General features: G+C 26.8%; 1 protein-coding gene across 4 annotated transcripts; it reads left to right on the top strand.

Annotated features, from left to right (window-relative positions):
* Positions 1-207: 207 nt before the first annotated feature.
* Positions 208-16300, top strand: LOC100207945 (dystroglycan 1). 4 transcript variants are annotated; one of them, XM_065814616.1, is made up of 5 exons: positions 237-408; positions 6769-6895; positions 11042-11306; positions 13351-13843; positions 13968-16300. In XM_065814616.1, exons 3-5 carry the CDS (start codon positions 11097-11099, stop codon positions 15386-15388), a joined length of 2124 nt encoding a protein of 707 aa, XP_065670688.1. In that variant the 5' UTR covers positions 237-408; positions 6769-6895; positions 11042-11096; the 3' UTR covers positions 15389-16300. The 4 variants fall into 4 exon arrangements, with proteins under 4 accessions (XP_065670686.1, XP_065670688.1, XP_065670689.1 ...); XM_065814614.1 differs by lacking the exon at positions 6769-6895 and having other exon boundaries at positions 208-408; XM_065814617.1 differs by lacking the exons at positions 237-408; positions 6769-6895 and adding an exon at positions 9348-9494.
* The last annotated feature ends 1077 nt before the right edge of the window (positions 16301-17377 follow it).

Here is a 17377-nt window from a genome sequence, read left to right as displayed (position 1 = left end):
TATATATATATATATATATATATATATATATATATATATATATATATATATATGTATATATATATATATATATATATATATAAATATATATATATATACATATATATATACATATATATATATATATATATATATATATATATATATATATATATATATATATATATATATATATATATATATATATATACATATATTTATTTATTTATAATATATGTTGTCACTTTTTCTCCTTTTAGTAAAATATCATCTGTGAGCTTTATTTGTTGTTAAATTAAAACTGGCATTATATCTCTATTGAATGGGTAAAGTAATAGATTAATGAACAATTGTCAATAATTTAATGCTGAAAAAAGAAAAAGCTTGTATGAAAGATAATCAAAGATATTTTACATATTACAGTTAATTGTACGTATGAATACATAGTACATATGAATTTTTTTTAGTTTTTCAATTTTTTTTATTGTTTGTTGTTTTTCTTCAAGTTGTGAAAATGAACATATTAAAACTTATAAAGAGTAAAGGATTAGGAAACTGATCATATGTATATTCTGGAGTTTCTTACAAAATCAAGCATAAGTAAAAGTTAGCCAACTCACTAAAACTTTAACTGCATTCTTATTTATAAACATTTTGATTAGATTACAAAGTTTATATTCTGAGGTAAGATGTAAAAAAGAGTGGTTATTAAGAAGCATAGAGAAATAGGGAAATAACCCTCTTAAAGTAAATAAGTCTTATAAAGAATAAGCCATAATTTTCGAGACTAAAAATAAATATTTTTTGTACGTTTCAAAAAATAAATACAATTAGTAAGTTTTCAATGAAATTTGAATGTAGTAATAAATATGTTAATGATCCGGCTAAATATTAACTTTCTAAAAAATGTTTTTAATAAAAAAATTTAGTATTAAAGGAGTTTTTTTATACTAATACTTATGTATAAAATATACTATATAGTATATTCCTTATATGATGCAACTAGTTCTAAAAAGTTTAAATCAAATCTAGAAAAAATCAGTATTGTCATTTTTCTAACTTAGTAATTTTTTGCTAACTTAGTTCACTCTCAACAAGACTTCAACCAACTACTAAGAGAAGAGAGTACTCCATAGCATCCATGTGTGAAGAAAAAAGCTAGACGATTTTTGATGATATAGTAAATGATATTGATGATATAAATGAAAAATGATATAGATGAAAGTTTGATGATATAGATGATGTAGATAAAAAAAGCTAGATGTTTTGAGCATGAAGGGACAGTTATAGTGAAAGGGTTTATTTTTACTGAATGATGAATAAAGCAAAATTAAGTTTTGGTTGAAACTGATAATGCTTGCACAATAGAAAGATTACATTTAAGATCAGCTGCCTGTTCTAAATGATTAAAAGTGACTTTTTGTTTTGGCAAACGACAGCCTAATTGAATAGAATGTCTTAAAATGGGTTAACCTATAACAGAAGAATGCAAAAAAAAAATGATGAAAGAAGAATAATTATGAATAAAATGATAATAACCATCAACACTAAGATCTAAAAATGAAGCAGCTGAATTTAAATAATTCTCACAACGACCGTTTAGGTTTGGTAAATTTAAAAAAAAAATTTAACAGGTGAGAAAAAGCATGAATATTTGTAAAGGATAGATTTGGTGATAGTTATGGTTTTTTTAAATAATATTTTTAGGTATTATGTTTATGTTTTTAATAATTAGAAAACTTGATTCAATCGTAATTCCATGGAATTAGCCTTTCTGAGAGATATTAATCCCATCAATATTAAAATTGGAATTGACTCTATTTTAGCTGTAAAATTGGAATTGACTCTATTACAGCTAAAATAGAGTTGACGTCTTGTGTTTGTATGTAGACTTTTTGCGCTCTCCCCCCTTTCCACCATAATTACTTATTTATCATTTGGCAGCACAGTTATAATTCATTATTCATTAATGATTGGGTTTTTCATCCAACTTTTCATTTTATTGAATCATCTCTATTAGTAGCATTTTTGTATGATGTTATTATATATATTAGAAATATTTGTTAAATAGCAATAATCATTATAGTTAATTTCAACTTCATTTTTTATTAACTATTAAATCTTTTGTCTAATAAATATTTATATTTATAATTTTAAAATATATTTAAAATAATATATTTAATAAAGTATAAAAATAAATTAAATAGATTTATTAAAATATATAAAAATTTTAAATATATATATATATATATATATATATATATATATATATATATATATATATATATATATATATATATATATATTTAAGTTGGTTCCAGCATAAAACCTTGAGGCTTTTTGCTACCAATACCAATATCAAATAAAATGTCATGTTTTTGATGTATCTTCTAACATGAATCTTTTTTTTTTGTTTGGTCAGTAAAGTCGAATTCACTATAAAATGATTATCTACACCATACTTGCCTAATTTATAAATAGCTTTTTTGTGGTAAACCTTGTCGGATGCTTTCGAGAAATCAAAGTAAATAGTATCAACTGATATTTTTAGATTCAAATAGTTTTTAAGAAAATCTTAACAATCTTAACTCTTAATCTTAGCTCTTAAATCCTAATGTTTCTAACAAGTTAGTTGTACAACTTTTTGATGGAACTAATCCATGTTGGTTTGAATTAATAAGGTTGTTGCTAATTAAGTAAAATATTAAGGATACCTGTATGCATGCACATTGTTTACATTTTGTGTTCATCATACACCACATCATATTGGTCTAGAGTTGCAAAAAAATATGTTTTTTTCCTTTGGCGTTTTTTTGGGTTAAAAAAAGCGTTTTTGGGGGTTGTTGGGGTTTTTCTGCTTTTATTAGGCAATTTTTTAGTTTTTTTTTGGCATAATTTTGGAAAAGTTTTCCTTTATTATACTATATTTTTAAAAGCACAATTACATGACATACACACCTATTTAACTTATATTTCTAATAAAAGATTAAATTAGTTATAAGTTAGTTATATATCTAGGCATACTGTATGCGAATGTTTATTTGTCATGTTGTACTTCCTAACAACTGTGTAAATACTCTCACTATATATAGAAACTATACTTATCCTATGAGAAAGATACCATTTTAATTTTGATAATGTAAATGTATTAGTATATAATACCATGCCAATTTAAATCAGACTTTAAATGCTCACAGAAATTAGCAGTCTATAACGATTATTTATTTCTTTGCGCATTTGTATATTGTGTTGTCTTACATTGTTGGTTTATTATATTTGTCAAAAAAATATATATTGCTAGTAGGCCATTATTAAAAAAAAGCCCTATTCTTAACTTAATTTCAAGGAAAATTTAAAAATTTTGAATTATTATCATTTACTGAGTTTCTGAGACCACCTTCATCTGATGATTCGTAATTTATTTATTCATAATTTATCTTTTATCTGCATTTTTTTTCTAATTATATGATTTATTTATCTAGACAACTTCATATAGTACTGTATCATGACACTTATATTTTATCACATGCTTTGTTGTTCAAATTCAATTTTTAGACATAATCTTATGGCAAAAGGAACATTTAACTTTTTCCATTTTGCTAATTTGGTTTTATGGAGAGCTTAATCATAATGGATTACAAGAAGAACAAGAAGAAATCACTCAATAATTTAAAGATAGCCTTTCTCTTTATATATGTATATGTATATGTATAAATAGATATTATGGTGCCTTGAAACCCCTTTAGATAGAAAATCACAATTCAGTATTCAATGTGGTTTGATTATCTTTTGTGTTGATACTTTTTTAGATTCTATTGCAGAAAAACTACAGTTTTTGTATCAAAAATAAACATTTTTTTTTTTGGTTTATGTAAAATTTCTCTTCATTTAAGTACTAAGTTGATCTATTTTAAAAGAATTTTTTTTAAACAATATTAGGAACCTGTTGAATAGAATGTAAGTTTGACCATGAACTAAATACTGTACAACTAAACATAAGTTTGACTTAAATTAATCACAAAAGATAACCACAGCACATGAAAAAAACTGAGTTCTGATTTTTTATCTAAAGGAGGGTTAAAGACACCTTTATATATATATATATATATATATATATATATATATATATATATATATATATATATATATATATATATATATATATATATATATATATATACAGTGGCGAATCCAGCATTTTTTATTCTTTGAGATAGCTAACTTCCAGACATGGAGCTAACTCCAAACATTTTCATGTTTATACTTATATCAAATAATGAGGGTTTGCAAAAAATTGCGGTGATTGGACGCTGGGAACAAAAATGCCCCAAAATTTTTGCTACACCTGCCCCAGACGTGAGAGCAACAAGTTGATAAAATATTTTTTGTATTATTCTCAACTAGACTTATATTCATCGATAATTTTTAAGTTTCACAGTATTATCTCTCAGCGTTCAAAAATTATGACCATATAAAGTTCAAACCCCCCTCAATTTGAAGGGGTTGTAATTTTTATATGGTCATAATTTTTGAACGCTGAGATATATCAAAGATGCTTATTGAATTTTATCAATTTTTATATTAATTCAAAACAATTTTTCACGCATTTTCAAAGTGCAAACTTAATGATAACTAATATGCAATAACCTTATGACTGTAAACTGTTATCCATTAATACAAAATAGTCAAGTATTAAACTTGAAAAAATTGATAAAAAGGGAACTAAAAATAAAATGAAAGTTGTTTTGACATTTCTTTTTAAAACATTTAAAAATAATAATATAATATTAAGTATTTAATAAGTTATTATATTAAGTTATTATTAAATACTTAATTTGATATTATAATGTTTATAATATTAAGTATTTAATAATACAATATATTATCAGTGTTGTTAAACGCACAGTAAAAAATGAAGAAAAAAAAGTTATGTTTTAGCATTTAATTAAGTTGAAACATCTGGTGTAGTATGTAAACTTATCCTCTTTCTTATAATAAATTACAATATTTCTAGGGGTTATATATACCCTCGTTATTCAAGTAATATAAAAAACCGTTAAAAAAACAAACAAATAATAAAACTTCAATGTAATGTGTTCTTGCGTCTTAAAAAAGAAAAATAAGGTTTCCAAAACGACGATGTGACGTAATCACCGTTGTCTTCATTCAAACCGCCTTTACCCGGAGAGAACACTGGTTAAACTGTATTTCCGAGGGCTCTCTCACTTTTCTCTTAAAATAGTCTTCCTCTACTTTAACAGTGTTGTTATTATTCCAACCAAAGGCACCATGGCAATTTCTGGAATGTCCCGCTACGGCCGAATTTTTCCATTTTCCCTCAAAAGTATGTTTTTGATGTTGGCAAATGCGAGTTGAAACCTTGAGTTTTGTTTCACCTACATAGAGCTTTCCACACGAACACTCCAGTTTGTAGACCCCTGGGTAAGAGTTGTTGGGAAGTCGAGGCTTGTTTTTTTGAGTTATTAATTGTTGAAGGTTTTTTGGTGATTTAAAAACTGGAGTATAGCCTACACTTTTAAATACTGTTTTAATTGATTACTTAATTTTTGTAATTAATGGTAAAAGCTTATCTAAGATCTTAACTTTTAAAAATTATGTTTTAACATGGTTTCTTTTAAAGTAATTGCAAATCCATTCGTTTTAATTTTCCATGCTTTTTTAAACGCATGTTTACAAAACCGTGCTAAAACAATTACTTTTTTCAGTTGCGTACTTAATCATTTAACTTAAAGGTAACGCTATTGAAATTTTGAGTTTCGAGAATTTTTGAGAAAATTGAATTATTGAAAATATTAGCATGGTTTCTTTTAAGGTCGTCGAAAATGCGTTTAAATTTTAGTAACTTGTTTTTTTATAATAAATATGTTTTCTGTATAATAAATAAAAAAAACTATCAATCGCATAATTATTTGGAAAAAAAATTGCTTAAAGTTATGCGTTCGTTTTTAAAAATTTTAAGCGAACCCCAACGTTTGCTTAAGTAAAAGTAAGGAAACAACGTTTTTCTGTCTTTTTTTTTAACAAACGTTCGTGCGTTCGTCGATTTTTCGCGCCCTGATATATATATATATATATATATATATATATATATATATATATATATATATATATATATATATATATATATATATATATATAGATATATAGATATATATAGATATATATAGATTTATATAGATATATATATAGGGCTACCGTAGTCCTGATTTTTACGGAGGAGAGCTCAGCGCTAAACTAATTAAAATTAAAACTTTTATCGCGTTCTCCAGCGAAAAGATCAGGACAATGGCAGCCCTATATATATATATATATATATATATATATATATATATATATATATATATATATATATATATAAAATTGAATTTTTTAAATCATGCAGGCTAACTTAAAAATGACCATCCTGCCAGCTAACAAAAACCCCAAAACGTGAGCCCCCCCCCCTCCCCAATGAGTCAATTTTTTTTTAATTTTTTATTTTAAACTTTATTTATATTCATTGACAAATTTCAAATTTGATTCAATAATCTCTTTTTGATCGGCTTTTTTGACTTTATAAAGTTTACCCCCCCTTCCCCCCGCTAAAATTGAGGGGTTAACGTTTTGGGGTTTTTGTTGTTCCCAGTCTCCAATGAACGCAATTTTTGCGTGATTGGAGACTGGGAACAACAAAAAACCCAAAACTTTTTGCGTATCAAACTATCTATGTCTCATTTGTTTACTGTATCTGTCCCTGTCCTCCATATATAAGGATCAAATTTTGTTTAGCATTCGTCCTTTTATGCAAGATTGTTTCAGTTATCATCTTCAAACAAACGATTTATGGAACTTATTACTTAAAGTTTTATTGCTCAAACACTAAAGCTACTGCAAATAACGCGGAAAAAGATATGAAGTAAATATTTGTTTATTTGTTGCATTTAGAGGAATGAGTTAAGGCTTTTAGCCTATTCAAGTCTGAAAATAATTTTAATAATTTAAGCAAAAAAAAAATCTATAACACTCATATGAATTCTGCAACTAAATGTATGAAAGAGTCAATCCAAGAATGTATAAAAATAAACTGGATGGTCCTTACTACCAATGTATTGCAATTAATGGCACATATGAAAACACCAATGATAGATTGGTAAAAAAAAAGTGACTATAAAGTCTTTTCAAAACATTGTACTCTCGGGTGCTTAATACAAGAGGTAAACAAAAAGAAAGGGTGTGTGTGTGCATTTTTTTATCAGATCTAATAAGCGGGGGTGGGGGTGGGGCTTTAATAAAAGGATGGGTGGGAATTTTTTACAGAACATGAATAAAGCAATTTTAGTTCTAGTGTGGCTTGCGGTCATTTTATAACAGTTTCATCATAGTTTCGATTGGATTTAATATGCTTATATATGTTATGTACTATGGTAAGAAATTAACGAAAATTACTCAACGTAGTTAAGGCGAATTAGTAAAACTTAAATTGAAATTTAAAAAAAACAGCCAATCTTAGACAAAATTTAACTTGGGTTTTAAATTATTTTTGTATACAACTTATTTTTGCATACCGCTTGTTTTTTTTAAATGTTTCTAAGAGATTTCTTTTTTTTTTTTGATTATACAAAATTGAAGACTTTTATAAAGTCTCTTTTTGAACTTCCTTACGGTTTTGCTTCAGTAGGTTTGCGTCAAATCGTTTTGAATAAGATTTAAAAACGTCCTTAATTTGGACATGGTTAAAGATCAAAAGAAATAGAACTTTTACAAAGTGTTCAATAATAAGGGTAGTTGCCCCTCAATAAATTTCATAAAAACATGTTATTTTCACTCAAAGTTATAAGGTTCTGTACTTATTAAGTAAAACTAAACAAAAAAATTATATGCTTGTAATAGCTTTTTTTCTTCTATTTCCTTGAGGAATATTCTATTGTCTAAATGTATTTGCAATAGTCAAAATAATTCCAACACCGACCAAGTCTTTACTTAAAAATATCATTCAAAAATTAAGATTTCAATAGTCTGGAAATTAAACCTAAAATTAGGATTCCATAATATACTGCAATTATATTATATTAAATTCTATAACATAAAATCTTGATAGGCATATTACATATTAAATAAATTTTAAAAGATTGCTTGCAGTCCATAGTAAGATTTTTGGTGTTTTTCCTTTAAACAATCTAATCTTTTATCTTACAGATCAGATATTTAACGGAACTATCTTGATTGTTTAAACTAATAACCTACTGTCGACAATTTTTGAAAAGCACCTTAACTACTAATAGTAGTACTATGAGTATTGACAAATCGAAATTTACGAGAATTTTTAAAGGTTGACAAGTTTTAAAGCCTGATTACACTGAAAGTTTTTATTCTTATCCGTACAAATCTTGTTCTTTTCTAGGTTTGGTATGTTTTTTGTTTTTTTTGATAACGCAACCTACTGAAAAGTTATAAACAAGTAAAATTAATAAACGAGGGGGGGGGGGGTTAATAAGCTTGGAGTGGGTGATAAAAATTTCCGAAAATTAAACATCCTCTACGGTGTATTAAGCACCTAAGGCTAATGCCTGTAAACATTGAGAGAACGCTCTGTTGCTAAATATAACTCAATATATACGGAATATCTTGGAGGCACTTTATCATTCAATGATGTTATGCAAAGTCATATAAAGAGTATATTATCATTGCATGTGTAAAAACATTTTGGCGCTCAGGAGTCTTGTAAAAATAAATAAAGAACATAGAACCGTCTGTATAATAAAGGTAAATTACATGTATAAAGGTAAATTACACAATTCTCTTCCAAACGTAACATTTAGAAATAAAGTTGAAGTTTATATGCAATGAAGGAAGCCGTTTGAGCTTTTTCATTGCGCTAAACTTGATGATTAATAATACCAACATAAGAGTTAGTGCTTAACGATAAATTTCACGGCCCAATCAAATATAAAAAAACCTATATAACTATCCGTAGAATTTTTTAGTTTGTTAAAACCGATATTTAATGATTTATTAGTTTAATGTATTAAAATCAAATGTATTAAAAAAAGATAAAGTTATGAAAAGTTAAAAAAAGTTATGATAAAGTTAAAAAAAGATAAAGTTATGAAAAGTGAAAAAATATATGAACCTGCAGGTTTTTAAATTATTGTTTTTATTCAAGAAAATATATTTTTTCTTAATGGTTTTTTATGTAAAATTACTTTTAGAATTTGCAAAATCTCAAAATCTATTTTTTCACAATTTTAGCGAAATAACAACCTTTGAAGTAATTACGCAGAAGAACTAAAATTTTTGCGGTACTTCGTAATAATGAAATTCATTTGAGAGAATATATTTGTTATGCACGTTTTATTTCTTGAAATTTTAATCTCGTTTATCTCGCTAAATTTGTAAAGCGTTTGTTAGTAACAACTGACAACATGCACTATTTCTTAAATATTCTTTTATTCTCACTTATCTTCTCTCAAATTTTGTTACTTTGTTTAATATAAGCTCCTATGTTAAAATGACTGGTAGGTTTTGATTAATTATTTCACATATATTCGGTTATTTTAATGGTTTTTTATTCTTTATCTACTCAGTGGAGATTTTCAACTGAGGTGAAGATTTTCAAGTTGGAAAGTATTTTTTAAATTTCTTCTGATTATGTTATAAAAATGAAAGTTTACTCTCTAGATCCAATCAAATTTTAGCATATTTCTTGGAATTCCATTTTAATATCAAAGTTTAATTATACAACATTTATTATAATTCCATCAATTTTAAATTAATTAATTTGATTTAATCGTTTATATATAATTTAAGACTCAAAATAGTCAATTGTTAAAGATATACTTGTAAATGTTTTTTTTAATGGTGTTTTTATTTTTAATTTTCATTTTTTACCTTTTAATTCAATCTCAAATAAAAATCTATGAAAATTAAATAAAAAAAACATGACTTTTATTGAATTAATAATGTTTGTGTAGTTTTTATATTGGTTTCCTGTGTTTTAACTAAATGTAATATAAATAATCTTTACTAGCTTTTATATATAAAGTTTTTAAATGAACGCTTTAACTCCATTTATAATCGTATTAAAACTTATTAATTAAATGACTTGAGAGGTGTGCTAATCACAAAGTGTTATTTAAAGAATAAAAGCGTGGAAATAATTCATAACACTCTCTTTGAATGTATCTTCAAAAATATTTATCTCCCCTTAAAAATTTCTTAAATGTTATCCGTTTTCCAATCGCCCGTTTGTTTATAAAAGAAATTTTTTTAATTCTTAGCATATTTTTAATAGATTAGTAGTAAGAGATAAACGTGTGCGTGTATCAATTCATTTGTAATTATACTCGTTGCAAACATTTTTATAACGTTTGTATAGTTTTATATTTACTAAGTTTTTATACAATACTTTTTCTTATATGTTTATTAATGAACAATAAGATTCATTTGAAAAAAATTAGTAATAGATTTTATTTAACGCGTAATGTAAATATTGAAATTCACTGTCGTAAATCCGCAACAAACACAAAGAAACCAATTCCACGCGAACGTCATCGTTGTTGACTCTTATATTTTCATAGTCATTCGCTTGATAGTTGTTATTAGATAAATCTTTTATTTAAAATAATTTTTTTTTTAAATGAGACAAAAGAAAAGATAAACTTTATTGTATAAAGTTGCATTTTATTCTTTTGTAAGTAATTTTGCTTTACCTATTATTTAATAGTTTTTATTTCTAAAGAAATAAAGCCGGCGAAGCGGTGTTGTCTTTTTTTTAGACTTAGTAGTTTTAAGATATTATTTAAAAATAGTTGTTTTTTTTTTCTATTGTCAGGAAGTTGTTTAGAAATAATTTTTCAACTTTGCCTGTGGTTTCCTGGTAACTTCTCGGAGTAATTTGATGTATATATAAAAATTTGCTAAAATTGTACGATCGTATTTTGGTTAATTATATCGTTAAATTTATTAAAGTAGAACAAAATGAAAGTTTTTAAGATAGATGATTTGACTGTTTGATTTTACTTTACCTGTTCATTAAATTATAAGTAAAGTTTTTCTATATTAGATTACAAGTAGAAAACAGATGCTAACGAATTTGGTAACAACAAAATTTAGATAAAATGTCTAATGAAGTTACTATAGCCAATAAAGTCGTGTTTATTTACTTATCTTTGAGTTTTCTCCCGCTTGCAAAATTGGCAAACGAGCCTACGTGGAAAGAAATCCAAACAAAGTTAGAACAACGTATGGCTGAGGTCTTTGACGATAAACTGCAATTACATAGTGGAGAGTTTTTTAAGTATAAAATATCTGGAGAATTTCCGTACGAAGTAAGTGTTTGTTATCTTTAACATTTCATTTTTTCATTATTCTCTGACCTTTAGATTCATGATTTAATAGATTTATTTGTTATTTTTGTTTATAGTTAAGTTTTAAAATACATTATAAAGAAAATGTTTAATGTTTGTAAAACTGGCCAATACTACTCAATTTCATACGATAATGGAAGCATTGTAGTGAGATTTCCATTAAGTCACTTTGAGACTATCAAAGTGATTTAATGGAAGCATTATAGTTGAGAAAGTTTAAGATAAAGTAGTCAAAATTTTGAAATTAAATATTTTTTGAATTCCATTTGGTTTGTGGTTTATATTTATAGATAATTTTTCTCAAAGTTTTTGAAAAAGTTGTAACTGTCATATCCTAAAAAAGAACTAATAGAATTGAATAACGTTGTTAATTATAATTAGCTGTGATTTTTTTAAATTATATAATTATAAATTATATATATTTAATGGCTGAATTTTGATAACTCAAATAATCAATTAGTTACAAAATTGCCAGATAATTAAATCCTAGTAAAAAATGAAAAAAGCTTTATTAAAAAAGATACTTAAACGATACCGATAATATTATTAAAATTAAAAAACTAAAAACGCTCAACCAAATGTTGTTGATAACTTAATTTAAAAAATTTAAACAAAATAATAATTAGACAAAAACTTGATAGTTAAATGATAAACAATATTAAATACTATAAACGATTCCATGTTATACTTTAATGTTTTTATCGACAACATCACAATTTAAACATTTTCAAATTTCATTTTTCAAAATATTTGCTTACCTCGCATCAATTTGCTACTCCGCGACGTGCAATAAGTTAAAATGACAATAATTTATAATGATAACTTTTTATAATAAGTTAATAATAACGTGACAATAAGATATAATAAATTTTCAATAAAGTTAATAGAGTAGAGCGAAACAAGTTTACTAGTGGTTTGTGGTTATGCAGCCCTGGTGTAATTGTTAAAGCTCTGGTTTCAGAATTAGAGGTCCGTGGTTCGAAGCCGGCTCTGGCCATATATGCAATATTAGTAAGAAAGGAGACGTGAACTTTCTGGTTAAATGCTATTCTGCTATTCTAAAGGGGAAAAAGTTAAGCAATTTTACTAAAGGTATCAGATCTCTTGAACGGTGCGTCGGATTTACGTAATTTTTTCACTATTGGAAAAATAAGTTAACCTGCTAAAATTGGGTTAAGAAAAAAAAAGCATTTTCGGATTTATTTTAGAAGATGTTGCCTAAAATATACTTAAAATTAATTAAATGGTTTTGTTACATTATCTTGAGTTTTAAGATTTTATATTACTAATTTTAAACATGCGCGTATAGCTTAATTTAAATGTTGACTTAACAAAGTTGTTTCTTCATATTCGATAGTTCAATTTTACTTTTTTTTTCAAACCTACTCAATCAACCCCGGCGCATGACGCACAAATTAGATTGTAATGAGAATGGTAAGACAGCCAAAAAGATTAGTTATAATCAAAAGTCCAATAAATGGTAAAATATTAACGAATAAGTTAATATTTAAAATTGATATATTTATAAAATAAAATTTTATAAATATTCAAGAGGAAATTTTGTCTTTAAATAGGAAAAGTGCTGTTGCGTTTCACTCGACTGCTTTCTGCGTTAACCCTCCAACGTTTTCTCCATTGGATGTTTTGCATGCAATGGTGTAGTTTTTCGAGGCATTTTAATTGCTCTATATCGCTGCCCTATGGCCAACTAGCCCCGCCCTACGCGACTATAATAAAAGTATTTTTTGTTTTTTTTTTCTGTTTCTGCAAACAAACTTTTAAAAAAAACATCGACAAACCTCATCCTCTTTTTTTGCAGAAAAAAAAATGTTTTTAAATGATAATATTTATTCAACAAGTGATGATATGTAATCCAAACATTAGAATATCAAGTTTGCTATCGAATAAATCAGTATCGATAGTATTACGTGTAATAACATTTTGTTTTATTTACCTCCCCTCCTTTCCCTTTTTCTCATTTAAGTTTTAATTTTCATTACTTTAGGTCGACGTTCAAAGTTCCAAAGAATTACCAAAATGGCTTCAGTTTGATTCTAAAAAGAATAAACTTCAAGGAGTTCCTACAGACGAAGATATAAAAAACGATTTAAAAATAGAATTTCGAAAGAAAAGCGAAAATTCTATTAATGGAATGGATAGTGAAGTACGAAGGCTAACGATTGATGTTCGACCTAGTAGAGAACAGCGTCTTTTTAAATGCAAAGACGAAAATATGAATCCCTTTATTGGCTCTGTTATTTTCTATGATGATATTAAAAAAATGACCGGCAACAAAAGAGTAGATATTATGCGCGAGTTTGCGAGTCGTTTGGATACTAAACCACAAGATCTTTACTTAGAAGTCGGAAATCGAATGGATAAAATTGATGTAATTGAACAAACTCCGCAAATGGCAGGTCCTGGAGATAAAGATATTGGTGATAAAGTTCCAATGTTTACTATATCATGGGTCATCCATTGTGGAAATAATTTAGCTGGTAAAAAATTAAACTTACTTTAAGTGACTTTAAGTTGAAATAATTCAAATTTTACTAAATATTTAAAACTATAAAATAAAAATAGTTGAATGATTTTGTCAATAATTTTTTTATTTGTTTATAGGTTCCAAACCTCTTGCTTTATTGCGTCGTTTATCTGAAGCACAAGATTTCTCTTCTGAATTTAGTGTGAAAGTATTGGGTTGGCTCATTACCTCCTTTAAGAGCCACAAACTTTATAAAAGAGCTGTTGGAAATTCTGGAAATACTGTTAGCATCCTGCAAGCTACTCCTACTCTTTTACTGCCTTCCCTTACAACCGCATCTGCAATAAAACCCGTAAGTCCCTCTCCTACGACTTCAATTAAAATAATGATGAGTACAAGCGTTCATTCACCAAAAATCAACACTGAACCTGATGTATTAACTACATCAGATGTATTAACTACATCAGATACAATGACGTCTAAAAAGCCTTCTCCTGTTACCCCCAAAAAACCAGAAGACACAAACCGCCCACCTGAACTTCACAATAGCTTTGAACCAATAAAGTTGTTTGCCATGTCAGCATTTGAAAAACAAGTGCCTTTCGATTTATTCTATGATCCTGAAAACGAAGAATTAACCATTTCTGTAAAACGTATGACAAAAAATAACGAGTTAAAGAAATTGCAACCTGGACATTGGGTTGAATATATTGATAAAAAGATTTATATTTTCCCTGGTGTAGAAAATATTGGTACGCATCAGTTTTCTTTAACTGCTACAGATCCTTCGGGTCGTTTTGTTAACGCCATGTTTTCTGTCATTGTTGGTGCAAAACAAAATTATAGCCATATTTTTAATTTAAAGCTCGATGAGGATTTTTCCTTATTTAATAACAGTGTACGAAGTCGAGTGGAATTAATCAAAGGATTAGCACATGCAACACGGTATGAATTAAGCGATATGCGGGCAATAGAAATATTACCAGGTTCAGTAATCATAAATTGGGCTGTAGATGAACTTGACGAATGTAACCATCCTCAGGTGATATCATATTTTCAGACGTTAAGTAGTACACAGTTTAGAAAAGATTTCCCTTATAGAGTAAATACCACAAGTTTGGTTGAACTAACAAATTGTTCGACACCTGTACTTGCATCTGCAGAAAGCGCTAGTGGCAGTCTTGCGGCACGTATTATTATTCCAGTTGTTGTCATTATAATAATTCTTATTCTTATTGCCATTATCTTGTGTTGTTTATATCGAAGAAGACAAAGATACCAACCTAAAGATGAGGATAGTTATGTTCGAAATCACAAGAAACCGGTCATTTTTCGCGAAGAATATGAAGAAAAGCAACCGGCATTTGTCAGTATACAGCCTCTTATATTACCAAATGAAAAGCCACCTGTTCCGACGGCTTACGAACCTAAATTGGAATCCCAAGAATCTTCTACGGAGTCTAATGGTAGCGATGATAGGGTTTTTTTAACGCCTGGTTCACCAAAAGACAATGGTAGGAAAGGGTATAACCCTCCTCCTCCTTATAGCACTCGTTAGTTTTAAGCTCAAAGTTTTTTATTGAGCAGGAGAACAGTTAATTCCAGTTACGATCTAGCCAATGAAAACAATTGCAGCAATATTAGCTGTAAGTAAAGTACTGCAATTGTTTTATCCAACAACATTCGGTTATGTTTAGTTCAGCTTTTTAACTTTATATCATTTCCATTTATCATATTTTATATAATTTAAAAAAAATCCGAACAAAAGACTTTTTAGCTTTTGAGTTAACACTTTTATATTACTGTATATTTAGAACTGTAGATTACAATTTTGTATGTTTCAAGACGTGTGTTGATAGTTATTTTAAAATTTTTCTTAAAGAATATTCCCATCATCATAACGATGGATTTCAGAATTCACTTTTTTGAATTTAACTGTATTTAGAACGTTTGAAGAACACTTAAAGAACACTTAAAAGGTCGGAAAAAAAGTTAGAGACAAAGTTAAAAAGAATTTTAGTAACAAATCTGTATTTAAGAGCTAAAAAAGAAACTGCTTCAACCTTGTTCTTCTTCTTCATACTGCTTCAACCTTCAAAATATCTTCATAAGTTTGAAAGAAGTGTGTCGAAGGATCTAAAGGGTTATCTGAGCGTGATGAAATCTATCTGAAAATATTGAGCTTGCCTAATTTGTAAAATTGTGAAAAGAAAATTTTATAAATATTCCTTATTTTACTGCATTATACTTATCTGCATTTTGTTAATCATTTGCATCAGACATAAAAAAAAGATGGTTATTGTGCATGCAAAAAACCGCTTTTTTAAATAACAGTGCTACAGTAGGTACTTTTTTTAAATACCGGTATTTAATAACGATAATTAAATGAAAAAAAGGACAATTTATTGTCAATTATTTTGTTATATTATAGTTTTAAAAGAACATACTATCTAGTGAATTATCATACAAACTGGATTTTCTGATTTAACACTTGTTGCCTTTATTGATATCAGAACACTTGTTGCCTTTATTGATATCAAAAACTTGTTCAAAATGTTTCCCCTAAAGTGCTTTGTTCATTAATCATTTATAATTTTTATTTTAAGGCTTCTATATGCATTATTAATGGTATTTGAAGTTTGTGGAATTCGTACTAGTTTTTTGTTATTTATACCATGTAGTCTGTTTTTCAATGATGAGTTTGCCTCTTGTGATTGTGACAACACACCGTTACTTTCAATATTATTGTTTTTATTTGGTTTTGGATCAACTATGTTTGGATTGCCTTTCGTTGTGCAAGTTGAATAATAAGTTTCAAAATAGATTTATTTACATTATTGTTAAATAAATCACTGACATTTAGATCACTTACTCCTTTTTTTTTCCAAGCTACCTTTTACATATTTTTGTAAAATTGAAGAATTTTAGTTAGAGATGTTTTAAAATTTTATATTGAAATTTTGAAAGACTTTTCTAACTTTTGCTATCAAAGATAAGTGTTTTTAATGAGTTTCAGACGATATATCAATTGACACATTTATTCTTTTATTAAATTTAGTTTCTTTATCAGAATCAGAACAATTATTTCATTTTAGACTTTCCAATTTCCAATTTTTTTAAAAATTTGTATTTTTCCATGTACATTAATGACCCGCTATTGTAGCGAATAGAAACCATCTTTGGCAAGCATGTAAGATTTTTTATAATCCATTTCAGAATCTTGCTAATTCGTTGTTAAATGCAATATTCATAAGTGATACTAATTGAATTGATGCAAAATTTAACCTACTAAGAGCACCCATATCAAAAAAAGAAATTATTTTAAAAAGAAACCTATCGTTTCAAAACTGCAACAAAGGAATTAATTAAAAAATATAGAAAATAAATAAATTACTTTGACGAAATTAGTTTGCCGGAATTTGTATGCTCTTATTTTCAACCAAATAAAGTTAGTAACTTTATAGGAGTGGATAATAAAAGTGATTATTTTAGTGAGTTTAATTTGAATCTAAAAAAAAAAAATTTCAGTTCTTTTATTTAGCCGTAC

The sequence above is a fragment of the Hydra vulgaris genome, chromosome 12 (assembly GCF_038396675.1).
Source record: "Hydra vulgaris chromosome 12, alternate assembly HydraT2T_AEP".
NCBI classification, from domain to species: Eukaryota; Metazoa; Cnidaria; class Hydrozoa; order Anthoathecata; family Hydridae; genus Hydra; species Hydra vulgaris.
This window is presented reverse-complemented; position numbering and strand designations above follow the sequence as displayed.